This window comes from Oncorhynchus mykiss, chromosome 4 (assembly GCF_057628025.1).
Source record: "Oncorhynchus mykiss isolate SJ-2025 chromosome 4, ASM5762802v1, whole genome shotgun sequence".
Taxonomy (NCBI): Eukaryota; Metazoa; Chordata; class Actinopteri; order Salmoniformes; family Salmonidae; genus Oncorhynchus; species Oncorhynchus mykiss.
In genome coordinates this window covers 15765490-15792435 of record NC_143025.1, presented here as the reverse complement: position 1 = coordinate 15792435, position 26946 = coordinate 15765490, and the positions used below count along the sequence as shown (strand labels likewise).

Here is a 26946-nt window from a genome sequence, read left to right as displayed (position 1 = left end):
TTCTTAATGAGAACCAAACACATTTGACACTGAATTTACACTGAGTGTACAACACATTAAGAACACCTTTCTAATATTGAGTTGCACCCCCCATTTTCCCTCAGAACAGTCTCAATTCGTTGGGGCATGGATTCTGCAAGGTGTCGAAAGCATTCCACAGGGAAGCTGGCCCATATCCAATGCGTCCCACAGTTGTGTCAAGTTGGCTGGAAGTCCTTTGGGTGGTGGATCATTCTTGATACACACGGCAAACTGTTGAGCGTGAACAACCCAGCAGCGATGCAGTTTTTGACACACTCAAACCTGTGTGCCTGGCACATACCCCATTCAAAGGCACTCAAATATTTTGTTTTGCCCATTCACCCTCGAGTGGCACACACAGTCCACGTCTAAAGGCTTAACAATCCTGATTTATCCTGTCTCCTCCCCTTCATCTACACTGATTGAAGTAGATTTAACAAGTGACATTAACATTTACATCATTTAGCAGATGGTCTTATCCAGAGCGCCTTACAGGAGAAATTAGGGTTAACTGCCTTGCTCAAGGGCACATCGACAGCTCAGCGATACAAACCAGCAACCTTGGAGCTACTGGCCCAATGTTCTAACCATTAGACTGCCAAGATCATAGCTTTCACCCGGATTCACCTGGTCAGCCTGTCATGGAAAGTGTTCCTAATGTTTTGTCCACTCAGTGTATACGAAACGATTTACAACTTCCAATGGTCCTCTGAGTTGAATCTGTATGATCTGTATATAACCAGTGTATTACTGACCTGCTGATACAGACAGGACCATCTCTGGGCCAGTGGTGTGGAAGGAAGGAGTTGGGTCGGAATAGGTAGAACTAATACAGGTCTAGGCTGATAATAGATCATTCTTGAACAGAGGTGTGTGTGATAATCACAAAATAGAGGATATTTCTTGAAGTCATAATTGGTTTGTGATTAGTGCCTGTGCCTAATGAGGAATTATACAAGTAAACACAACCTCAGTTAACCCAGAACTAAAATCTTGTGTAATTTGGTCAGAATGCAGTGTGTTCGTGAGAGATTAGTAAACACACAATGCATTTCTTTAGAAATCTCTTTTATTACCATGACATTGTATCTGTAAGATTACAATACACTAATCATGGTTATTAAACACAAATGCCTTGGATTTACTACAGGTTAATCAACATAAACAAGACATTGGAATTAGGATGCCAAGCTGATGGCTGAAATGAACCAACCTGGGTATCAAACCAATCCATTAACCTACTTTTCTCTTCTACAGTTAGGATTAGGGTCACAGTTCTCCCCAAAAGTCCTTACTGACCCCAACCCTGTCACTCGTAATGGCTGCGTTTACACAGGCAGTCGAATTCTGCTTTTTTTTTCTCTCCGCCAAATGTTGTTTTCTTGACCAATCACATTAGATCTTTTAACACCAGATCTTTTTCAGCGCTAGTATGATTGGTCAAAAGACACTCAGAACTGGTCCCTTAGATTTTAGCTATCACTTATAGCTACCATTTCATCAAAATATTTTTTCTCTCTTAATAACTCATCTTCATTCAATAATAGAATCAAAGCATCATTTTGTGCAAGTAGTTCAGATCAAATAGTCAAGGTGGACAGACACTTGTAGGCATGTCATAGAACCAAAAACAAAGCCTGAGGGATCAACCTTGCCTACATTTCTTTATTCAATGTGCACTTATGGTCTACGGCCCTGTGTTTTTGGCATCAGTGTTGTAAAGTACTTAAGTAAAAATACTACTTACTGTAAGTTTTTTTGGGGGGGTATCTGTACTTTACTATTTATATTTTTTAATACCTTTACTTCAATACATTCCTAAAGAAAATAACCAACGTTTTACTCAATACATTTTCCCTGACACCCAAAAGTATTCGTTACATTTTGAATGCTTAAGCAGGACAGGAAAATTGTCCAATTCACGCACTTATCAACAGAACGTCCCTGGTCATCTACTGCCTCTGATCTGGAGGACTCATTAAACACACATGCTTTGTTTGTCCGACTATCCGTAGATTAAAATTTTAAAATGGTGCCATCTTGTTTGCTTAATATAAGGAATTAGAAATTATTCATAATTTTACTTTTGATACTTAAGTATATTTAAAACCAAATACTTTTAGACTATTATTCAAGTAGTATTTTACTTGGTGACTTTCACTCGAGTCATTTTCTATTAAAATATTTTTACTAAAGTACGATGTTTGGGTACTTTTTCCAACACTGCTATCATGTAACATGACCAAGATTTGAACCTTTATTTGAAGCCTTTTACAGAAATTAGAATTACACCAAAAATGAAAACAAAGGTCTGAGGATGGTACTGGAACAATTGACATAAAAAGGGGACAGTTTGAAAAAAAGCTTTATAGAAAATGTTAAAATCCAGGTCATGTGACATGATTGCCCAAAACACAGGACTCTATGACATCATGACTTGGCATGTTCAAAGACCCTGCTTTAACAGATGAAATACTCAGCAGACAGGGCTATCAAGCACACATATCAAAACCCTATTAGCAGTACCATTGGTAGACAATAAAACAAGTCCTTTACTAACATGACAGCATGCAACAAGGAAACATAGAACTTTATGATGATACAGGAACCCTTTGTGTTTAAAGGAAAATATTGATTTGAACATAAAAGATTAAGTGCTTTGCGTCATAAAATGACATCGAGAAAAGCTGGACTGTAACCAAATAGTAAAGGGAGTTGGTATTTTTTATACTCTTCATTGTAGTTATGAAGTATCTTCTCAACCAGTATTTTATGTATAGAAACAAACACAATATCAGTTATCATTGAACAATCAAAAAGGCACCCTGGCCTGAACTTAAAGAAAATCACAATGGCAAGGAGTGAAATTACAATAGAATTTCATATAAACATAAAATGTCTACCAATTCATGTCTGTCTTTGAAAACATTCATCAAGTGAAATGTGATGCACACATGTCATAATATTCTATGGAGACATTACAGAGAATACAACTACCACAACAAATCACTCTTCTCTTCTGCAAGAACATCCGATTATCCTGTGTGTTCATTCATTGTGATGCTCAACATTATACGGACAAAGGCTACGATGTCAGCAACTGCAGAAGAGGAAGCAGACATGTTAGGATTTAGACGTGAGCTTCAGCATTATGTCTAAGGACAAAAAGTGGAAAGTAACATGTACACACACATACAAATCCATCAATGTAATTGATTACATCATCATCTCCCTGATATCAGGGTCATTAATTACACAGCTGCTGATTTTATCATATCAAAATAATCTCTGGCATGTTATGCCACTTGACATCTAGTCTAGTCTATTCAGGCTGATTAAAAAGTCTGAAGACACACCTCTGTCTCTCATTATTTATTACAACCAATTAAATGTAGCCACAGAAAAGAAATAACATTTTGCCTGACATTAACTACTCATTCCCCCAAAATAAATGATAAGCAGTCCAGTTAACACCACAAAGTAGCTTAATCCATACATACAGAGAAAGAGACCGACAAAAGAGAGAAAGAGCGAGTGTTTGAGCATTTGAGAAAGAGATTACATTTTATTAACGATGAGACACCTCCATGGGGGCATAATCATGAGATGCTTCGCAGACATGGAACCAGAATTACATGAAGCAAATCATTACTAGAACCCTCTCTGCCTATATCACCAGAGCCTCCCAGGACCAATCCAGAGCTTAAAAAGGACCAGCAGTTCAGGGGCAAAGAATGGAATTCTCTATACCATTGTCCTGTTTTCTGCTAAGGGGGGCTTCCATGTCTCTAAGAACACACTCCAGTCTTCAACTTTCCCTCTTGTGTCACAGGACATGACAGTAGTCTTCTGCCTCGTTTTCCCCCACCTTGTCCTCCTCCAGTGGAGTACCCCTGTCATCCAGATTAGTCCCAGAACTGATATTTGAACTATGACCTAATGAACTCATGTGTGTCCCTTAGCAGTCCCTTAGAAGTTCAGAGCCATCTGTACATGTGGGCACTGCTTTGGCAGCCGCTTCTGAAAGACAGAAATAAAGAAGGTCATTTTTACATAACATTATTCACCATTAGCTGATGGCATAACATCAGCTGATCTTCCTGTAAATTGCATTGGTGCTCTCTTTATAAAGCTACTATTCAAAACACAACCATCATTACATGAATATAAAATGTATTTCCACATCTCCTCAAAATATAAATATGAATTATTCTATAAATTATTGATTGAGGAACAATCTTCTGAGGAATGTGGCTATTTTTCTTGATTGTTGTTGTACTGATCTGATTTTGATTACATTTTGTCTCATGAATTGTATGCACAGGGCTGCCTTGTGAAAGAGACCCTGGTCTCAATGGCGACTCCCTGTTTAAATAAAGGTAAAATAGAAAATTAAATAAAAACGATTGACCTCCCCCCAGTGAACCCTCCTCAAAAGGTCAAATGGGGGGGGGGGGGGGGGGGGGGCTTATATCTGTTCTGTTTCACATGTACAAGTGTGAGGTGTGAATAATTTTTTATTTTTTTTTGCATAGCCAACTCCCCCGAGACACCCTTGGAGAGTTGTGTCATGGCTAGGGATCAACCATTATTGACAACGACCCTGGAGCAATTCAATCAAATCAAATGGTATATGTCACATGTGCTGAATCCAACAGGTGTAGGTAGACCTTACAGTGAAACGCTGAATCCAACAGGTGTAGGTAGACCTTACAGTGAAACGCTGAATCCAACAGGTGTAGGTAGACCTTACAGTGAAACGCTGAATCCAACAGGTGTAGGTAGACCTTACAGTGAAACGCTGAATCCAACAGGTGTAGGTAGACCTGACAGTGAAACGCTGAATCCAACAGGTGTAGGTAGACCTTACAGTGAAACGCTGAATCCAACAGGTGTAGTAGACCTGACAGTGAAACGCTGAATCCAACAGGTGTAGGTAGACCTTACAGTGAAACGCTGAATCCAACAGGTGTAGGTAGACCTGACAGTGAAACGCTGAATCCAACAGGTGTAGGTAGACCTTACAGTGAAACGCTGAATCCAACAGGTGTAGGTAGACCTTACAGTGAAACGCTGAATCCAACAGGTGTAGGTAGACCTGACAGTGAAACGCTGAATCCAACAGGTGTAGGTAGACCTGACAGTGAAACGCTGAATCCAACAGGTGTAGGTAGACCTTACAGTGAAACGCTGAATCCAACAGGTGTAGGTAGACCTGACAGTGAAACGCTGAATCCAACAGGTGTAGGTAGACCTTACAGTGAAACGCTGAATCCAACAGGTGTAGGTAGACCTTACAGTGAAACGCTGAATCCAACAGGTGTAGGTAGACCTTACAGTGAAACGCTGAATCCAACAGGTGTAGGTAGACCTTACAGTGAAACGCTTACTTACAAGCCCTTAATCAATAATGCAGTAAAAAAAAAATATTTAAAGAAAGAGATAAGAATAACAAATAATTAAAGAGCAGCAGTAAATAACAATAGCGGGGCTATATACAGGGGGTACCGGTACAGAGTCAATGTCAATGTGCAGGGGCACCGGTGTCGAGGTAATTGAGGTAATATGTACATGTAGGTAGAGTTACTAGTGACTACGCATAGATAATAACAGAGTAGCAGCAGCATTCCGGGGAGGGGGGCAATGCAAATAGTCTGGGTAGCCATTTGATTAGCTGTTCAGGAGTCTTATGGCTTGGGGGTAGAAGCTGTTTAGAAGCTTCTTGGACCTAGATTTGGCGCTCCGGTACCGCTTGCCTTGTAGTAGTAGAGAGAACAGTCTATGACTAGGGTGGCTGGAGTCTTTGACAACCTTTAGGGCCCTCCTCTGACACCGCCTGGTATAGAGGTCCTGGATAGCAGGAAGCTTGGCCCCAGTGATGTACTGGGCCGTACGCACTACCCTTTGTAGTGCCTTGCGGTCGGAGACCGAGCAGTTGCCATACCAGGCAGTGGTGCAACCTGTCAGGATGCTCTCAATGGTACAGCTGTAAAAACTTTTGAGGATCTGAGGACCCATGCCAAATATTTTCAGTCTCATGAGGGGGAATAGGTTTTGTCGTGCCCTCTTCACGGCTGGCTTGGTGTGCTTGGACCGTGGTAGTTTGTTGGTGATGTGGACGCCAAGGAACTTGAAGCTCTCAACCTGCTCCACTACAGCCCCGTCGATGAGAATGGGGCATGCTTGGTCCTCCTTTTTGCTGTAGTCCAGTGACCTCCGCCCTATAGGCTGTCTCATCGTTGTCACTGATCAGGCCTACCACTGTTGTGTCATCGGCAAACTTAATGATGGTGTTGGAGTCGTGCATGGCCGTGCAGTCATGAGTGAACAGGAAGTATAGGAGGGGACTGAGCACACACCCCTGAGGGGCCCCCGTTTTGAGGATCAGCGTGGCGGATGTGTTATCTACCCTTACCACCTGGGGGTGGCCCGTCAGGAAGTTCAGGATCCAGAGGGAGGATTGCAGAGGGAGTCCCAGGGTCCTTTGCTTAGTGATGAGATTTGAGGGCACTATGGTGTTGAACGCTGAGCTGTAGTCAATTAACAGCATTCTCTCATAAGCGTTCCTTTTGTCCAGGTGGGAAAGGGCAGTGTGGAGTACAATAGAGATTGCATCATCTGTGGCTCTGTTGGTGCAGTATGCAAATTGGAGTGGGTCTAGGGTTTCTGGGATGATGATGTTGATGTGAGCCATGACCCGCCTTTCAAAGAACTTCATTGCTACAGACGTGAGTGCTACGGGCCGGTAGTCATTTAGGCAGGTTACCTTCGTGTTCTTGGGCACAGGTCTGCTTGAAACATGTTCGTATTACAGACTCAGACAGGGAGAGGTTGAAAATGTCAGAAGACACTTGCCAGTTGGTCAGCGCATGCTCAGAGAACAAGTCCTGGTAATCCGTCTGGCCCTGTGGCCTTGGGAATGTTAACCTATTTGAAGGTCTTACTCACATTGACTGCAGAGAGTGTGATCACACAGTCGTCTAGAACAGCTGATGCTTTCATGGATGTTTCAGTGTTACTTGCCTCGAAGCGAGCATAGAAGTAGTTTAGCTCGTCTAGTAGGCTCGTGTCACTGGGCAGCTCTCAGCTGTGCTTCCCTTTGTAGTCGGTAATAGTTTGCAAGCCCTGCCACCTCCGATGAGCGTCGGTGCCGGTGTAGTAGGATTCGATCTTAGTCCTGTATTGAAACTTTGCCTGTTTGATGGTTCGTCGGAGGGCATAGCGGGATTTCTTATAAGCTTCCGGGTTAGAGTCCCGCTCCTTGAAAGCGACAGCTCTACCCTTTAGCTCAGTGAGTATGTTGCCTGTAATCCATGGCTTCTGATTGGGGTATGTACGTACAGTCACTGTGGAGACGACGTCCTCAATGCACTTATTGATGAAGCCAGTGACTGATGAGGTGTACTCCTCAATGCCATCGGAAGAATCCTGGAACATATTACAGTCTGTGCTAGCAAAACAGTCCTGTAGTTTAGCATCTGCTTCATCTGACACCTTTTTTATAGACCGAGTCACTGCTGCTTCCTGCTCTAATTTTTGCTTATAAAAGGAGGAATCAGGAGGATAGAATTATGGTCAGATTTGCCAAATGGAGGGCGAGGGAGAGCTTGGTACCTGTCTGTGTGTGGAGAAAAGGTGGTCAAGAATTTTTTAACCCTCTGGTTGCACATTTAACATGCTGATAGAAATTAGCTAAAACTGATTTAAGTTTCCCTGCATTAAAGTCCCCGGCCACTAGGAGCGCCGCCTCTGGATTAGCGCTTTACTGTTTGCATATGGCGGTATACAGCTCATTGACTGCGGTTTTAGTGACAGCATCAGTCTGAGGTGGTATGTCGACAGGTAAGAAAAATACAGATTAAAACTCTAGGTAGATAGTGTATCATGATAAGCTGTAAACCACACTACCTCAGGCGAGCAAAACCTTGAGACTTCCTTTGATATCGTGGACCAGCTGTTGTTCACATATTAGCATAGGCCCCCGCCCTGTGTCTTACCAGAGGCTGCTGTTCTGTCCTGCCGATGGAGTGTATAACCAGCCAGCTGTATGTTCTTAATGCCGTCGTTCAGCCACGACTCGGTGAAACATAAAATAATCCAGTTTTTAATGTCCCGTTGGTAGGACATACAGTGGGGAAAACAAGTATTTGAAACCCTGCCGATTTTGCAAAGCATGTAGAGGTCTGTAATTTTTATCATAGGTACACTTCAACTGTGAGAGACGGAATCTAAAACAAAAATCCAGAAAATCACATTGTATGATTTTTAAGTAATTCATTTGCATTTTATTGCTTGATATAAGTATGATACATCAGAAAAGCAGAACTTAATATTTGGTACAGAAACCTTTGTTTGCAATTACAGAGATCATACGTTTCCTGTAGTTCTTGACCAGGTTTGCACACACTGCAGCAGGGATTTTGGCCCACTCCTCCATACAGACCTTCTCGAGGGAGGTTTCGGGGCTGTGGCTGAGCAATACGGACTTTCAGCTCCCTCCAAAGATTTTCTATTGGGTTCAGGTCTGGAGACTGGCTAGGCCACTCCAGGACCTTGAGATGCTTCTTACGGAGCCACTCCTTATTTACCCTGGCTGTGTGTTTTGGGTCGTTGTCATGCTGGAAGACCCAGCCACGACCCATCTTCAATGCTCTTACTGAGGGAAGGAGGTTGTTGGCCAAGATCTTGCGATACATGGCCCCATCCATCCTCCTCTCAATACGGTGCAATCGTCCTGTCCCCTTTGCAGAAAAGCATCCCCAAAGAATGATGTTTCCACCTCCATGCTTCACGGTTGGGATGGTGTTCTTGGGGTTGTACTCATCCTTCTTCTTCCTCCAAACACGGTGAGTGGAGTTCAGACCAAAAAGCTCTATTTTTGTCTCATCAGACCACATGACGTTCTCCCATTCCTCCTCTGGATCATCCAGATGGTCATTGGCAAACTTCAGACAGGCCTGGACATGCGCTGGCTTGAGCAGGGGGGCCTTGCGTGCACTGCAGGATTTTAATCCATGATGGCGTAGTGTGAGACTGTGGTCCCAGCTCTCTTCAGGTCATTGACCAGGTCCTGGCGTGTAGTTCTGGGCTGATCCCTCACCTTCCTCATGATCATTGATGCCCCATGAGGTGAGATCTTGCATGGAGCCCCAGACTGAGGGTGATTGACTGTCATCTTGAACTTCTTCCATTTTCTAATAATTGCGCCAACAGTTGTTGCCTTCTCACCAAGCAACTTGCTTATTGTCCTGTAGCCCATCCCAGCCTTGTGCAGCTCTACAATTTTATCCCTGATGTCCTTACACAGCTCTCTGGTCTTGGCCATTGTGGAGAGGTTGGAGTATGTTTGATTGAGTGTGTGGACAGGTGTCTTTTATGCAGGTAACTAGTTCAAACGGTTGCAATTAATACAGGTAATGAGTGGAGATCAGGAGGGCTTCTTAAAGAAAAACTAACAGGTCTGTGAGAGCCGGAATTCTTACTGGTTGGTAGGTGATCAAATACTTATGTCATGCAATAAAATGCTAATGAATTACTTAAAAATCATACAATGTGATTTTCTGGATTTTTTTACCTATGACAAAAATTACAGACCTCTACATGCTTTGTAAGTAGGAAAACCTGCAAAATCGGCAGTGTATCAAATACTTGTTCTCCCCACTGTACGTGCTTTCAGCTCATTCCATTTATTTTCCAACGATTGAACATTAGCTAGCAGGACAGAAGGCAAGGGCAGATTAGCCTCTCGTTGCCTGATCCTCACAAGGCACCCTGATCTTATTCCACAAATCTCAGTTTCCTTCTCCAGCTAATCCCGGGAATCTGGGCCTGGTCGGGTGTCTGGAGTAGTATATCCCTCCCGTCCGACTCATTGAAGAACTCTCGTCCAGTTTGAGGTGAGCAATCTCAGTTCTGATGTCCAGAAGCTATTTTCGGTCATAAGAGACGGAAGCAGCAACATTATGTACAAAACAAGTTACGAACAACGCAAAACAAAAAATAGTATGGTTGGTTAAGAGCTGATAACACTGCAGCCCTACCCTCCTGCGCCAATTAGGGTTAAATGCCTTGCTCAAGGGTAGATTAAACAATAGTTTGAATCCCAGAGCCGACTAAGTGAATAATCAACATTTTGGTTACTGGCCCAACACTAACCGCTAGGCTACCTGCTGCCCTCGGCAAGACTACCTGCCCACCCTCATGACCCCTGACCTCTGTCTTTCCTCTCCTGGGTCTCCTCGGCGGCCGTCTTGTCAGCTCTGAAGAAGATCCGAGCGCTGCTCAAGGAGAAGTTAAGCAGTTCAAACTCCTGTAGGAGACAACAGAGACGGGGCATTACTGATTGATTGGTTGGTTGGATTGATTATTTCAGTGTCTATACACAAAGCTGCCAAGCTCATATTCCCCTCCTCTCCTTTTGCAGCAGTAGGTAGGATACCCATTCCCCATAAACACTGGTCCAGGATCAGATATTGTCAAACCCTCATGATGGTCAAGGCCAGGACTTGACGTTGAATAATCTAACCCTAGATCGGAGGTCAGTGGTCAGCCATGTACCTGCAGGTAGATGTCCAGTCTCTTCTGGGTGAGGTTCATTGTCTGCAGGAGCTTCTCATCCTGACTGGTGGCCTGGACATTCTGCTCCTTCACCACAGCACTCATCTCCTTCATGTACTTCTCCCTGACCGCCTGGAACCAGTGGAGGGAGTCAAACTCCAAGTACTGGTCCAGCAGCTTAAGGATGTAAGCCACACCTGGGGCAGGATAGTGGAATGGAGAGGGAGGGGTAGGAGGGAGAGGGAGGGGTAGGAGGGAGAGGAAGGGGTAGGAAGGAGATGGGGGGGGGTGGGGAGGAGGGAGGGGTAGGAGGGAGAGGGAGAAAGGAGATGGGGAGGAGAGGGAGGTGTAGGAGGGAGAGGGAGGGGTAGGAAGGAGATGGGGGGATGGGGAGGAGAGGGAGGGGTAGGAGGAAGAGGGTGGAAGGAGAAAGAGCAGAGGAGAAGAGGAAGGGAGAGAGACGAGGTGAGAGTGAGATAACAACGATCAGTGAAACTCATCAACAACTAATGTGAAAGTTTTATCCTATCCTACTACATACAGTGATCTGTGAAAGATCATACCACACTGACTCACCCATGGCAAAGCCATCATCTGTGAAGGCTGCCCCTCCTTTGTTCTTCTTGTTGAGTTTCTCCTTGCAGCCAATGGAGTGCTCCACAAAATTCACCGTCTGAAGGAGAGAAAAGGAAAGGTTGTATAAGAGAAGGTATCTGCTGCTTCAGAACAGAAAGTTAGATGGACAGGGAGAGAACGAGAGATAAACCGATACACATAAAGGAGAGAAGGATGGACAGACTGCTCACAGAGATGGGTGAATGTCTGAAAGACAGATGAAGTGCTCAGACATGAGTGGGTGAAAGATGAATAGAGAGAGGAGTGGAAGAGATGAATAGAGAGATGAGTGAAAGAGATGAGTGGAAGAGATGAGTGGAAGAGATGAATAGAGAGATGAGTGGAAGAGATGAATAGAGCGATGAGTGGAAGAGATGAATAGAGAGATGAGTGAAAGAGATGAATAGAGAGATGAGTGAAAGGACACACCAGAGGAGGTACAATCATGTAGAAGTTTCTCAGGTGCATGTTCTTGATGCTGCGGAACTCGGGGGCGAACACTCCCACCAGCATCTTGAAGTACTCTGTCCCCTCGGCAGAGTTACTGGTCAGATCCCCCAGCACAGAGTCCAGCAGGCTGAGAGGAAGACACATTCAGAAGAGATAAGAACACTTTATTTAGCCCATAGAGAGAGCAATTGTTTTGGTTAAAGCTGTGTGAATTGAAATACATCATCAGGTGCACACAAGCATACCTGGCAGCTTTCTGGGTCTCCTCTGAAAGCCCCTCCTCCTTCACCAGCTCCTCAAAGTTCACTATATCCTCCAGGTCAGGGACAAACCTGGGAAACACACAATACACAAGTGGGTTTATGGTTCACCATTTACTATAGAACTAGGTTACCCACAACCCCCTTTACAGTACTACATCTCCAAAAACGACATTACCCATAACCCTTACAGCACTAAATCTCCAAGCTTGGAACAAACTCTGGAAAACACAGTGTAGAACATTCCATATCTTAAAAATACTAGTTATAAATACTATCAATGCCCTGTGTCTGGTACCTGATGGCGCTGCTGCAACAGTGAAGTCCTCCAGAGCGGATCATGCGCACGTAGCCCATGGCATTACCGATCTGGCTAATGAGCTGTCTAAACTGGTCCAGGTAACTCTGCCCGTCTGGGGTGATGCCAAGCTTCCTGATGCCACGGTTAAACTTCTCTGCCCTCTCAAACGGGTACTAGATCAAACATAACACAGACATATAGATATGGCAATACAGTCAGAGGAAATGTCAGACTGGGAGCAACACTCCTGTTTGTTTTTAAAACCGGAGCCTTTTGTGACTAGTTCTTCTATTCCCTATAAGCTAAAGGGAAAGACCGGTCATGAAAGTATGACTTCACAACAGGTTTTTCCACACAACTGAAGAGGTGAAGTGAGCCCCGTTACCTTCTGGTCTGACTGGTCTTTGGTCTCCCTGAAGAAGCGGATGTCTTTGATGAGTCTGGACTTTATGTGCTCGTCGTACATGAACTGACTGAAGATGTAGAACTTCTTCCTCAGGAACTGGTAGGTGAAGTTGACCGTGGTGTTCATGATGCCCGTGCCGTGGGTGCGGATGGAGTTGGCGATGTGGCGGATGTTGATGGTGTTTAGGTGCTTGTTGTTGCTCGTCTTCTCAATGAAGATCTGAGGGACAGACAGACTGGTGAGACAGACCGGTGAGACAGACAGAACAATAGGATTGAGAGACAGAGACAGAGCTTACCTGGTTGTTGAGGTTGTAGAGATAGCGGGATACAAACACATGGATGTTCCTCATGATCTCCAACACATCCAGTCCCTGGCCAGAGCAAAAGGACACTTAGGCCAGGATTCAATCAAATAGCGCTGTGTCGACTATTCACCATTGTTAGATTCTGGGTTAAACTTGGAACATTGTTATACTCTGCAGTATAGTATCTGAGGAGTGAAAGAGACTGGTTTTTACATCAGAAGTTAATGGTTATCTGTAGAAGCCAGATGGCTTTGGAATGTGTTGGGTGGACGGGAGGAAGTCACAGGGTCGCTAGAGGGGATACGGGTGGAGATCTTTGGATAAGGCATCAAGGGGGTTGAGGTCAGGTCAGATTCCCTTAAGGGAGAAACAATGGTTTATTACCCTATCACTTGGTCTTCCTGTCGAACCATAAAAGACGTAAGGGTTGAAGAGAAGGAGAAGAGCCCAAACTGGAGTATATATACTTGTGTTGGTGGAAACATGTTTTGTCTGAATGCAGCTGTATTGACCCTCTGAGAAGAATTAGACTTGGTTAAGCTTTCATAATGTCCATTCAGTGTTTTACTCTGAGAATTAGAACCTAACACCATTTAAAAAGGTCATTTCCGATTGAGCCGACATAGCCTAGGTAGCTTTTACCATGAATACAGTCTCCGGCGAATGAGGGAACATTGCGTTTAAAGGGTGCATAGCCAGAAAAGCCGCTCTGATTGAATCCTGGCTTCAGCAGACTTCATCAAATGACACACACACCTGTTCAAGGGTCTGGCTGGGTAGATGTGCCTCTGTCATCATGAGTCCGTAGCGCTGTGTTGCCAGGTTCCTCATCTCGCTGTAGGTGGCCCAGTCATGCAGAGCCACTGTGGTTAGGTTATAGAACGTCTTATCCAGGTAGTGAGTCACATAGGCTGTGAGGACGACACACACACGGTGAGACATACTCTGAGACAAAGACACACAAATTGGCATAGAATAGACTGAACACACATCTTGGTAAAGGACTTGCAAAACCACGCACCCACCACACACGCAAACACACCACAGTGCTGTATCCCAGGGGCCCATCCAGTGCAGTGCATAGCTACCTTTAATGTGTATGAAGCGGTTGAAGAAGCGGATGGGTTTGAGGTAGAAGAAGTGGGCCAAGTCCTTCATGCCCACCTTGAAGGGGTTCCTGTCGTCCAGCTTCAGGTGTGTGTGGACAGACAGACGCAGGTCCTTCTCTATCTCTTTACACAGCTTGTCCAACAGATGCTGAGAGGAGAAAGGGATGAAGGGAGGGAGGTGGAGGACCAGTCAAAGGTTTGGACACACCTACTCATTTAAGGGTTTTCTTTATTTTAGACATCAAAACTATGAAATAACACATGAATCATGTAGAAACCAAAAAAGTGTTAAACAAATCAAAATATATTTTATATTTGAGATTATTCAAAGAAGCCACCCTTTGCCTTGATGACAGCTTTCCACCATCAAGCAACTATGATGAAACTGGCTCTCATGAGACCCGCCACAGGAAAGGAAGACCCAGAGGACTTCTGCAGAGGTCTGCTGCAGAGGATAAGTTTATTAGAGTTACCAGTCTCAGACATTGCAGCCCAAATAAATGCTTCACAGATTTCAAGTAACAGACACATCTCAACATCAACTGTTCAGAAGAGACTGCGTGAATCAGGCCTTCATGGTCAAACTGCTGCAAAAGGACACTGATAATAAGAAGAGACTTGCTTGGGCCAAGAAACACGAGCAATGAACATTAGATCGCAAGAAATCTGTCCTTTGGTCTGATGAGTCCAAATTAGAGATTTTTGGTTCCAACTGCTGTGTCTTTGTGAGATGCAGAGTAGGTGAACGGATGATCTCCGCATGTGTGGTTCCCACGGAGAAGCATGGAGGAGGAGGTGTGATGGTCTGGGGGTGCTTTGCTGGTGACACTGTCTGTGATTTATTTAGAATTCAAGGCACACTTAACCAGCATGGCTACAACAGCATTCTGCAGCGATACGCCATCCCATCTGGTTTGCGCTTAGTGGGACTATCATTTGTTTTCAGCAGGATAATAACCCAAAATACACCTCCAGGCTGTGTAAGGGCTATTTGACCAAAGAGAGTGACCGAGTGCTCCACAATCATCCGAACTCAACCCAATTGAGATGGTTTGGGATGAGTTGGATCGCAGAGTGAAGGAAAAGCAGCCAACAAGTGCCCAGCATATATGGGAACTCCTTCAATACTGTTGGAAAAGCATTCCAGGTGACTATCTCATGAAGCTGGTTGAGAGAATGCCAAGAGTGTGCAAAGCTGTCATCAAGGCAAAGGATGGCTACTTTGAAGAATCTCAAATATAAAATATATTTTGAATTGTTTAACACTTGTTTTGGTTTCTACATGATTCATGTGTTATTTCATAGTTTTGATGTCTTCACTATTATTCCACAATGTAGAAAATAGTACAAATAAAGAAAGAAAAAAACAGGAATGAGTAGGTGTGTCCAAACTTTTGACAGGTACTGTATAATTAATTAATTCATATATATACAGTGGCAAGAAAAAGTATGTGAACCCTTTGGAATTACCTGGATTTCTGCATAAATTGGCCGTAAAATTAGATCTGATCTTCATCTAAGTCACAACAATAGGCAAACACAGTGTGCTTAAACTAATAACACACAAATTATTGTATTTTTCTAGTCTATATTGAATACATAATTTAAACATTCACAGTGTAGGTTGGAAAGACCCCTAGGCTAATGACTTCTCAAAAAGGTCATTGGTGTCAGTGGTCAACTAACCTGGAGTCCAATCAATGAGACGAGATTGGAGATGTTGGTTAGAGCTGCCCTGCCCTATAAAAAAAACCTCACTAAATTTGAGTTTGCTATTCACAAGAAGCATTGTCTGATGTGAACCATGCCTCGAACAAAAGCGATCTCAGAAGACCTAAGATTAGGAATGGTTGACTTGCAAAAACCTGGAAAGGGTTACAAAAGTATCTCTAAAATCCTTGATGTTCATCAGTCCACGTTAAGACAGATTGTCTATAAATGGAGAAAGTTCAACACTGTTGCTACTCTCCCTTGGAGTCGCCGTCCTGCAAAGATGACTGCAAGAGCACAACGCAGAATGCTCAATCAGGTAAAGACAAATCCTAGTGTCAGCTAGAGACTTACAGAAATCTCTGGAAGATGGAAACATCTCTTTTTGCGAGTCTACGATACGTAAAACACTAAACAAGTATGGTGTTCATGGGAGGACACCACAGAAGAAGCCACTGATGTACAAAAAAAGGCACAGCAAAACCAACATCAAAACCTCATCCCAACTGTAAAGTATGGTGGAGGGAGCATCATGGTTTGGGGCTGCTTTGCTGCCTCAGGGCCTGGACAGATTGCTATCATTGACGGAAAAATGTATTCTGAAGTTTATCAAGACATTTTGCAGGAGAATGTAAGGCTATCTGTCGGTGAATTGAAGCAACCCGATTGAGATGCTGTGGCATGACCTCGAGAGCGGTTCACACCAGACATCCCAAGAACATTGCTGAACTGAAACAGTTTTGTAAAGAGGAATGGTCCAAAATTCCTCCTGACCGTTGTGCAGGTCTGATCCGCAACTACAGAAAACACTTGGATGAGGTTATTGCTGCCAAAGGATGGTCAACCAGTTATTAAATCCAAGGGTTCACATACTTTTTGCATCCTGCACTGTGAATGTTTACACAGTGTGTTCAATAAAGACATTAAAATGTATAATTGTTTGTGTGTTCTTAGTTTAAGCAGACTGAGTTTGTCTATTGTTGTGACTTAGATGAAGGTAAGATCACATTTTATACAATTGCCACTGTGTGTGTGTGTGTGTGTGTGTGTGAATGTTTATATATATATTTTTTTTAAAGCTACCTCTCCTCTCAGTTGCTTCTCCCTCCCTCTTCCCTCCTCACCTCATTGAACACCTGCATGATCTCTGTGTCGTAGCTCTCCAGTAGCTGGTCACATGACTCCATGTGTTTGGCGTGAAGCATGGTGGGTACGCTGTCCCTCAGGGCGCTGAACATGTACTGCACGAGCCAATCATAAACAGTCACAGGTAGGAGTGACAGCAGGACCGGCGAAACATATCCAACGACCAGGATAAGGGACAGCCAAGGGGACCAATCAATGCATCAAAAGTGACAACAGGAACCAATGAGAAGCAGAACAGCTAGCTACATATTGGTAGAGAAGTGCTGGCAGTTGATGCTTATGGGTAGTATGTTATGAAAGTGAGAGTAAGGATATCGCTTGAAGCTGAGAGAATAGAGGTGTGTTCAGTGCTTACGTGTATCCGTGCAGCATCTACAGCGTGGTCATACACATCATCCAGGTAGATGGGAAATACAGCCCTGTGCCAGTACAGGAAACTACAGTCACACTGGACCTTCACCCTGATCAGAGAACAGTGATATATTAGATACCGGTACATCACATTCATATACTTACATTTATCAAAAACAGTTTTCCTGGGGTTTTAGTTTGCTTAAATAGAACTGAAGACGTGTGTTAGGTCCTATAGCTAATGCCTAGGCTTTACCGGGCAGTGTGTTCCCCTCACCTCTCCTTGAGCTCACTGATCAGGTCCAGCTTCTTTAGCACCAACTGCAGCGGGAGCAGCTCCTCGTCTTTGAAGGTTTTCTGGAAGAATTTAGAGGAAGTTACCATTGCAACATAACCTTCAGTTCACGTAAATATTTTCACCAAATTCCCAGTTGGAAGATTCCTGGATTTTCTGCTCATTCCCTCCGGATTCTAGGAATATTCTAACTGGGATTCTTGGAAACCCTGGAAATTTGTAGAAAATGACCAGCATTTTGCAACCCTAGGCAGCAGAAACTTGAATAATGGTCATACCATCTGTGTTCCCACACTGAGGGCCAGGGAGACCACTAGGCGGCGCTCTTTAGTGCTGGGTCCATTGAGAGCGTTCTCTGCCATCACCAGAGATGACAGCACATCCAGACGCTGCTCGCTATACTTCTTGTCAGAGATCACCCTTTTCTACAGAAGAGAAACATATTCAAACTGATGGGAGAAATGATAGAAATGTGTTTCTTTGTCAGATGTGAATATGAGGTGTATAAATGTTGCATTTCTGTAATCTACTGCGTGTAAATTTAATTTCCCTACACAAAAAAAATATCCCGAATTGAGATGAGAGTAGTGTTTACCTTAGCGGTGCCAATGGAGTTGAGGGCCTGGGACTGCAGGTGCTGGGTTATGTGGGAGACAGAGTCAGCCACCACCATGGACCGCCTGTGGAACGTGTGCTCCACTGCCTGACCAGGGAGGAAGTGACATCACACCTCATTAAACTGTTGTGTTTGATACATTCACAATGTTTCATCTACAATTATTTATCACAATGCACAACAAATTAGCACACACACCTTGAGCAGCTCGACCAGTCTACAGAGGGCTTTGACGGAGGCCTTGGTCATGGGTCTCTGCATGGACATGTACAGGTTCATGGTAGTCTTAATGATGGTGCCGATACTGTAGGCATACAGGATACCCTGCAGGGGAGACATGGAAAATAATATGACATAAAATCATCCCCCTGGTACCGTTTGAGCAGTTTCTGAATGGTTAGTTAATAACGTCAGTCCACACCTGCACAAAGACGTTACATCTGCTACTGAGGTCCTCCGACAGCTTGTCGTTGCGCTGCTCCTTCGACGAGATGGCCTCCATTTTCATCATCCAGGACGTCACAAACACATAGTAAGACTGAACATCCCTGACAGGGAGAGAGAAATCATACATGTACATTACCAGTTAAAAGTAACTCATTCAAGGGTTTTTCTTTATTTCACTATTTTCTACATTGTACAATAAAAGTGAAAACATCAAAACTATGAAACGCATATGGAATTATGAAGTAACCAAAAACATTTTTTTTAAATCAACAAATCAAAATATATTTCATATTTGAGATTCTTCAAAGAAGCCACCCTTTGCCTTGATGACAGCTTTGCACACTCTTGGCATTCTCTCAACCAGCTTCATGAGGTAGTCACCTGGAATGCTTTTCCAACAGTATTGAAGGAGTTCCCATATATGCTGGGCACTTGTTGGCTGCTTTTCCTTCACTCTGCGGTACAACTCATCCCAAACCATCTCAATTGGGTTGAGGTCGGATGATTGTGGAGGCCAGGTCTTCTGATGCAGCACTCCATCACTCTCCTTCTTGTTCAAATAGCCCTTACACAGCCTGGAGGTGTGTGTTGGGTCATTGTCCTGTGGAAAAACAAATGATTGTCCCACTAAGAGCAAACCAGATGGGATGGCGTATCACTGCAGAATGCTGTGGTAGCCATGCTGGTTAAGTGTGCCTTCAATTCTAAATAAATCACAGACAGTGTCACCGGCAAAGCACCCCAAGACCATCACACCTCCTCCTCCATGCTTCACGTTGGGAACCACACATGCGGAGATCATCCGTTCACCTACTCTGCGTCTCACAAAGACACGGCTTTTAGAACCAAAAATCTCAAATTTGAGATCAGACCAAAGGACAGATTTCCTGCGATCTAATGTCCATTGCTCGTGTTTCTTGGCCCAAGCAAGTCTCTTCTTATCATTTGTGTCCTTTAGTAGTGGTTTCTTTGCAGCAATTCGACCACGAAGCACTGATTCACGCGGTCTACTCTGAACAGTTGATGTTGAGATGTGTCTGTTACTTGAACTCTGTAAAGCATTATTTGGGCTGCAATCTGATGTGCAGTTAATTGCCGATTTCTGAGGCTGGTAACTCTAATGAACTTATCCTCTGCAGCAAATCAAACTTTATTTGTCACATGCGCCGAACATAACAAGTGTAGACCTTACCATGAAATGCTTACTTACAAGCCCTTAATCAACAGTGCAGTTCAAGAAACAAGGTAACTCAAGCACAGGTAACTCTGGGACCTTTCCTGTGGCAGTCCTCATGAGAGCCAGTTTCAACATAGGGCTTGATGGTTTTTGCGACTGCACTTGAAGAAACTTTCAAAGTTCTTGAAATTTTCCAGATTGACTGACCTTCATGTCTGGAAGTAATGATGGACTGTCATTTCTCTTTGCTTATTTGAGCTGTTCTTGCCATAATATGGACTTGGTCTTTTACCAAATAGGCCTATCTTCTGTATACCACCCCTACCTTGTCACAAAACAACTGATTGGCTCAAACACATTAAGGAAAGAAATTCCAAAAATGAACTTTTAACAAGGCACATCTGTTAATTGAAATGCATTCCAGGTGACTACCTCATGAAGCTGGATGAGAGAATGCCAAGAGTGTGCAAAGCTGTCATCAAGGCAAAGGGTGGCTTCTTCGAAGAATCTCAAATTTAAAAAAATATTTAGATTTGTTTAAAACTTTATTTGGTTACTACATGATTCCATATGTGTTATTTCATAGTTTTGATGTCTTCACTATTATTCCACAATGTAGAAATTAGACAAAATAAAGAAAAACCCTGGAATGAATACGGTAGGTGTGTTCCAACTTTTGACTGGTACTGTATATGTTAACTCAGAGGACACAGGAAACAGACTATGACTCCCCTCATGTTCAACTGTTATCTAGGGTTTAAAGCAAAACAAATCTTGTAAATGTGATGGATTGCCTGATGGACCTACTTGGTGAGAGTCTGTGCTCTCTGCTGCAGATATGCGTCTCTCTGTGCTCTAACGCTCTGAACACTCTTCTTGTCCATAAGCTTGGCTGCAGCCGGGACCTTGGCCATGAGGAAGGTGTCAGGGAACCAGATGATGTTAGACGTCAGAGTCACTGCAGGCACCTGAGGGGAGAGGGGAAGGGAGAGAGGGGGAGAGGAGAAGGGAGAGAGGAGGAGAGACGGGAGAGGGAGAGAGAGAGGATGAGGAGGGAGAGAGAGGGAGAGAGGATGAGAAGGGAGAGAGAGGATGAGAAGGGAGAGAGGGGGAGAGAGGATGAGAAGGGGGAGAGAGGATGAGAAGGGGGAGAGAGGATGAGAAGGGGGAGAGAGGATGAGAAGGGGGAGAGAGAATGAGAAGGGGGAGAGAGAATGAGAAGGGGGAGAGAGGATGAGAAGGGGGAGAGAGGATGAGAAGGGGGAGAGAGGATGAGAAGGGGGAGAGAGGATGAGAAGGGGGAGAGAGGATGAGAAGGGGGAGAGAGGATGAGAAGGGGGAGAGAGGATGAGAAGGGGGAGAGAGGATGAGAAGGGAGAGAGAGGATGAGAAGGGAGAGAGAGGGAGAGAGGATGAGAAGGGAGAGAGCGGGAAAGATGTGAGAGGGAGAGAGCGGGAAAGATGTGAGAGGGAGAGAGTGGGAAAGATGTGAGAGCGAGAGAGCAGGAAAGATGTGAGAGGGAGAGAGCGGGAAAGATGTGAGAGGGAGAGAGCGGGAAAGATGTGAGAGGGAGAGAAAGGGGAAAGGATTGAGAAGGGTTAAACCACCGCACTCCCACAAGATAAAATACCTAACAAAAATAAAATGCAACATGCAACAATTTCAAAGATTTTACTGAGTTACAGTTCATATAAGGAAATCCGTTAATAGAAATCAATTCATTAGGCCCTAGTCTATGGATTTCACACGACTGGGAATACATATGGATCAGAAAACCAGTCCAGGCTGTTGATTGTGGCCTGTGGAATGTTGTCCCACTCCTCTTCAATGGCTGTGCGAAGTTTCTGGATATTGGCGGGAACTGGAATACTCTGTCGTACATGTCGATCCAGAGCATCTCAAACATGGTCAATGGGTAACATGTCTGGTGAGTATGCAGGTCATGGAAGAACTGGGACATTTTCAGCTTCCATGAATTATGTAAAGATCCTTGCAACATGGGGCTGTGCATTATCATGCTGAAACATAAGGTGATTGTGACGGATGACTGGCACGACGCCGAACTGTAGTCAGGTCAAGACCCTGGTGAGGACGACAAGCATGCAGATGAGCTTCCCTGAAACCGTTTCTGACAGTTTGTGCAGAAATTCTTCGGATGTGCAAACCCAGTTTCATCAGCTGTCTGGGTGGCTCGTCACAGATCAAGCCAGATGTGGAGGTCCTGGGCTGGCATAGTCTGGTCTGCAGTTGTGAATGTAATGTTTATTTATTTAACAAGGCAAGTCAGTTATTTATAATGACAGCCTACCAGGGAACAGTGGGTTAAGTGCCTTGTTCAGGGGCAGAACGACAGATTTTACCTTGTCAGCTCAGGGAATCGATCCAGCAACCTTTCGGTTACAGGCCCAACGCTCTAACCACTAGGCTAACTGCCGCGACATTCCTGCAGTCAGCATACCAATTACACACTCCCTCAATTTGAGACATCTGTGGCAAAATGTCAAATTTGAGATTGTCTTTTTATTGTCCTCAGCACAAGGTGCACCTGTGTAATGATCATGCTGTTTAATCAGCTTCTTGATATGCCACACCGGTCAGGTGGATAGATTATCTTTGCAAAAGAGAAATGCTCACCAACAGGGATGTAAACAAATTTGTCCAGAATAATTTGAGAGAAATAAGCTTTTTGTGCTTATGGAACCTTTCTAGGATATTTTACTTCAGCTTGTGAAACATGGGACCAACACTTTACATGTTGCATTTATATTTTAGTTCCGTGTAGAAAGAGGGGGAATCTAATCGCAACTACTATGATGTGTTGCTAATATGTCTATGTTGCGTTTATATTTTTGTTCAATGTATGTTCACACACAAATTCAACTACAGAACCTGAAGTCAAACACACACCTTTTTGCAGATGTCTAGCAGGGCTTTGTAGAGCTTCTTGTCGACAGTTCTGAAGATGTGAAAGTGAAGAACGTAAAGTCCACAGACCCCAGCATACTTATCCCTCTGGTCTATCTCTGAGGGCTCACCTAAAACAGACCCCAGACACACTAACTAAATATACACATCAGATTTCAAGCTTAATTTTCTGTCCAGTAAACAAAGCTGAAATGTGTTGGACCAAAGAGACTGACCGATCTTTGACTCCACGTTGGTGAATATGGTGCGGATGTTGAGGGCAAACTCCTCAGCGAAGGCACTGTTTTTAGAGACCGACACTCCCTCTCCTGGGTCGTCAAACCTCTGCTCCACACACGCCTGGCCAACACACACAGACAGATGGGTGAGTTCAGGAGTAGTAGTAGTACCCCCTTTCAGCAAGGTGTTCAGAAACTACATCTGAAACCTTCATGCATATTCAAATAACATTTTATTTGTCACATGCGCTGAATACAACAGGTACCTTACAGTGAAATGCGTACTTACAAGCCCTTAACCAACAATGCAGTTTAAAGAAAAATAGGTATTAAGTAAAAAATAGCAGTAGCGAGGCTATATACAAGGGGTCAGAGTCAATGTGCGGGGGGGCACAGGTTAGTCAAGGTAATATGTACATGTAGGCATATTGAATGAGACCCAAGTCACCTTCACCAGGAAGTGATGCCACCAACATGAAACCACTGAAGGGCGTACCCACCTGGAATATCATGCCGTCCAGCAGCTGTCCCTCTAGCTTAAAAAGCAGCTTCTCAAACGGCTTCAGCTTCTCCTCTGGGATGGCAAACTTCCCAGGGTTATGATGCACTGACTTCAGTAACCTAGGAAGGAAGAGGGACTAAATAAATGTATCTCCTTTATCTTTCTGTATATCATCATGCATCGGTGTGTTTGTACCTCTTGTACATCTTCCAGTGGTCTTTCAGGGTGCCGTGATTCTCCATGATCTCATCCAGAGTGAGCAGAACCACCAACAGCTCCCCCAGGTGCTCATACACTGTCTGAAAATGAACTCCGGACGACTCAATGATTTTTGTGACTCCCCTGAAAGATGAATAACAGTTGAAAAATAAAGCTCCAGTAAATGTGTGTGTGTCTGTATGGGTGAGTGTGTGTCTGTATGGGTGAGTGTGTGTGTGTGTGTGTATGTCTGCATGGGTGAGTGTGTGCGTGTCTGCATGGGTGAGTGTGTATGTGCGTGTGTGTGTCTGCATGGGGGTGCATATGTGCTTCTCCACATGAGATTTGGTTCTGGGTGCCAAGATGAGTCCATGTCTTACTTGTTGCTGTTGTAGAGCGCCGCCAGCTGATGGACAACGTTGACCACCACCTCAAAGCACCTCGACACAAAACAGGACAGCTCCTACAGCGGAGAATGAAGAAGAGAAATTGAGAGATAAAGGGAGGGACATTCCTAGAACTACAATAAATGTCCCCTGGGTAATAATTCCTCAGTTTTACTCTCACTACTGACCTGAAAGAAGGAGATGAACCGGCCCATCTGAACCTGTGACTCTCCTTCAACCACACAGCTATCTGACACTGGAACACACACACACAGTTAGACAAAACATAACAATAATTCAATAAAGCTACATAAATCATAGATGATTACCTCCTTCACCATAGTACAGCAAGCCATTGTAAAACTTGATTTCCCCCTACAGAGGGAGACAAAGGCATATACAATACAGTAAGTTGTGTATATCAAAAACTGTTGCAATGACTCACTGCCAAGCAGACTGAAATATTTGCATGTGCAAACAACACACACAGTGTGCAATTAAAGTTGAACAAGACCTTTAATCAATGAAGAAACATCAAGCTTACCTCATACTTCAGCTTTTTAACCTCACTGCAGAGGGCTGCATACACTGTAATGACTTTGTTCAGAACCTGTGGAGAGCAAAGACCAAAGGAATATCAACTCCACACTTGTACATTTGAGTTGCAATCTTAGACCTGTTCCCTTCTTAGTAAAATTGCAAGACTTCATTATGATCTCTTGGATCACAGCCAGCAAATTCATAGCATTGTGCTGCTAGGGATTTACAATACTTCCCTAACATTATAACATACATGAAACAAATATATTTCTGGCTTAATTAACTATTATTACAGTTTCATAATTCAAATGTCTGAGGAAAGTTTATCTTGGCTTCATTTACCTTGTTGTCAGTTTTAATCAGTTCCAACAACGAGGACTGTTCATATGGGAGAAGCTGAAAGAGGAAGAGTATCAAAAAATTGTTTTGTTTCATGTCCCCATAGAATCCACATAGAAGAATGGAGAATGGACATCGATAGAGCTGTCTGTTCTATTCATTCTATTATGGAGATCAACATCACTGAAGGTCACTTCATTCTAAGTCAACATGATCCCCAAGTCATGACACTGACTGCAGCCAAAACACGAGCACTGGAAAACTGGCCCAGACTCAGTTCCAGCAGGACAATGTCTCTGGAAAGTTAACCTGCGTGAATGTCAGGATGAGAGAGGGAGAGATACCTTCAGGGCTATGGGGTCCAGGGTGAAGTCCCACACGTCTCCTATGGAGTCGTCGAGAGCGTCCTCAATGCCTTTCAGCTGAGAGGTGTACTCCTCCAGAAACTTCCCATAGTTCTTCTGCTGCACCTCCGTATGGATCTCTGGAGGGACAAACAGACAAGACATGATCATAAGATTAACAGCCCAGCAATGTAAATCCGGAAGAAAGAGGATACACTTTGAATGCATGAGCTTTTAAGTTACAGCACTACTGTGATACCTGTACTGTAGCCTCCTGTCAACTCAACTGTCAATCACATGAATGAATTGCTAGCTGATGCGGAGGTGAGAGTTATATGTCTAAGTTAGCTAGCTACGTGGCTAACATAATTGGTCGTTATTGCTTTTTCTAATGGGTCAAACGTGCACTATATCTTTCCTGAAAATCTAGCTGTGTGAGGCAATGGTTACCTAGATAATGAATTCAACATGACAGCCATGACGGCCTGTTGCTGGCCAGTATTGTGCAACGACAACACTAGGATTAGCAAGACGTTTAAACCAACCATCGCAAAATATAATAATTAGCTAGCTAACTTCTGACATTTGACAGGCGCTTTAACGTTATCGTCTGGTAAGAAAACAAAAACATTGCAGCTCAGGCAAAGCGAAGCTGGGCCAGACAACTTGCTAACGTAGATCGCTAGCCACTCAAGCTAATATGCTTGGCTTCAAGCCCATGAGAATTTCACCGGTAAGCAAATCACACTTTTCTATCCGGATAGTTAAAAAGCCAACTAAAAGCTACTTACTCGTAGACCCATCATCAAATCGATCGAATTCCCAGTCAGGAGAAATCGCCTCCACCGCCATCGCAGTGCGATTGCTCCACTGATGTTAGCGGTAACCGTTGGAGAAAGTGAATGTGAATCCCATGATTTGCCCCATGACTTCAGGGTGTTTATGGGTAATGTAGTTTTTACAAAATACTGTACAGGCGCAGAGTTTCTAAATATGTACTGTCTTTGGTACAGGTGTGTTGGGGATACTACTCAAATTGATATACACTGTGGTTATTCATGGACAATTACATATCCATACAACAATGAGAAATATGTTTTTTTTGCCCTAAATGTATATCGCCTATTTTATTGTGTCATGATCATACCATAGGTTATTTAACACAATGGTATGAGATTATTAGGCCTACCAAAGATCCTACCTACCTACCTGGAGCGGTGGATGGGTAAAATCACTGGGGAAGCCAAGCCAAGACAGTAAAAAAGCCATACTACAACCTATGTTGTGATATTTGCTTTGTTTGCTCTATAAGCCATTTGTTCATACTCCACCGTGATGTAGAATAAGGCTGTGACAACAAAAAGGCAGGGGTCTACTAAGCTATATGGAATTGTTTTAACAAGGTCATACCAAGGATCATTTAGCTATTTTTTTTAAATGATTTGATGAAACGTTGAATTTGTCCTTACTGCTATTAGCCCATACAAACACATTGAATAACAGATTCACTACATGGAACAACAGATAGTCCCCCCAACAAATCTAATATTTATTTGCATGTATTTAACCCTCCTGTTGTGTTCTGGTCAAATTGGACCGACTTACAAGTTTTCTCTCTGAAAAATGTTGTTAATTTAATCTGATTGTCATAAGGTTTCATGACTTTGTCCACACAGAGCATCTGAACACACAAAATACATTTAGATGATTTTCATAAATCATAAA

The 26946-nt window shown here is 43.7% G+C and overlaps 1 protein-coding gene across 2 annotated transcripts; it reads right to left on the bottom strand.

The window, feature by feature from the left end:
* Positions 1 to 1072: 1072 nt before the first annotated feature.
* washc4 (WASH complex subunit 4) lies at positions 1073 to 26172 on the bottom strand. Of its 2 annotated transcripts, none has more exons than XM_036968633.2 (30): positions 26013 to 26172; positions 25222 to 25361; positions 24881 to 24934; positions 24543 to 24608; positions 24328 to 24373; positions 24187 to 24254; positions 23993 to 24075; positions 23610 to 23756; positions 23413 to 23533; positions 22910 to 23033; positions 22677 to 22804; positions 20576 to 20736; positions 18566 to 18692; positions 18343 to 18468; positions 18124 to 18231; positions 17807 to 17953; positions 17511 to 17590; positions 17238 to 17343; positions 16861 to 16977; positions 14006 to 14174; positions 13674 to 13828; positions 12909 to 12983; positions 12590 to 12829; positions 12202 to 12377; positions 11889 to 11975; positions 11623 to 11770; positions 11155 to 11251; positions 10579 to 10775; positions 10234 to 10330; positions 1073 to 4041 (listed from the first exon to the last, which is right to left on the bottom strand). In XM_036968633.2, exons 1-30 carry the CDS (start codon positions 26071 to 26073, stop codon positions 3980 to 3982), a joined length of 3513 nt encoding a protein of 1170 aa, XP_036824528.1. In that variant the 5' UTR covers positions 26074 to 26172; the 3' UTR covers positions 1073 to 3979. The 2 variants fall into 2 exon arrangements, with proteins under 2 accessions (XP_036824528.1, XP_090087360.1); XM_090231234.1 differs by having other exon boundaries at positions 10210 to 10330; positions 26013 to 26169.
* Between the last annotated feature and the right edge of the window lie 774 nt (positions 26173 to 26946).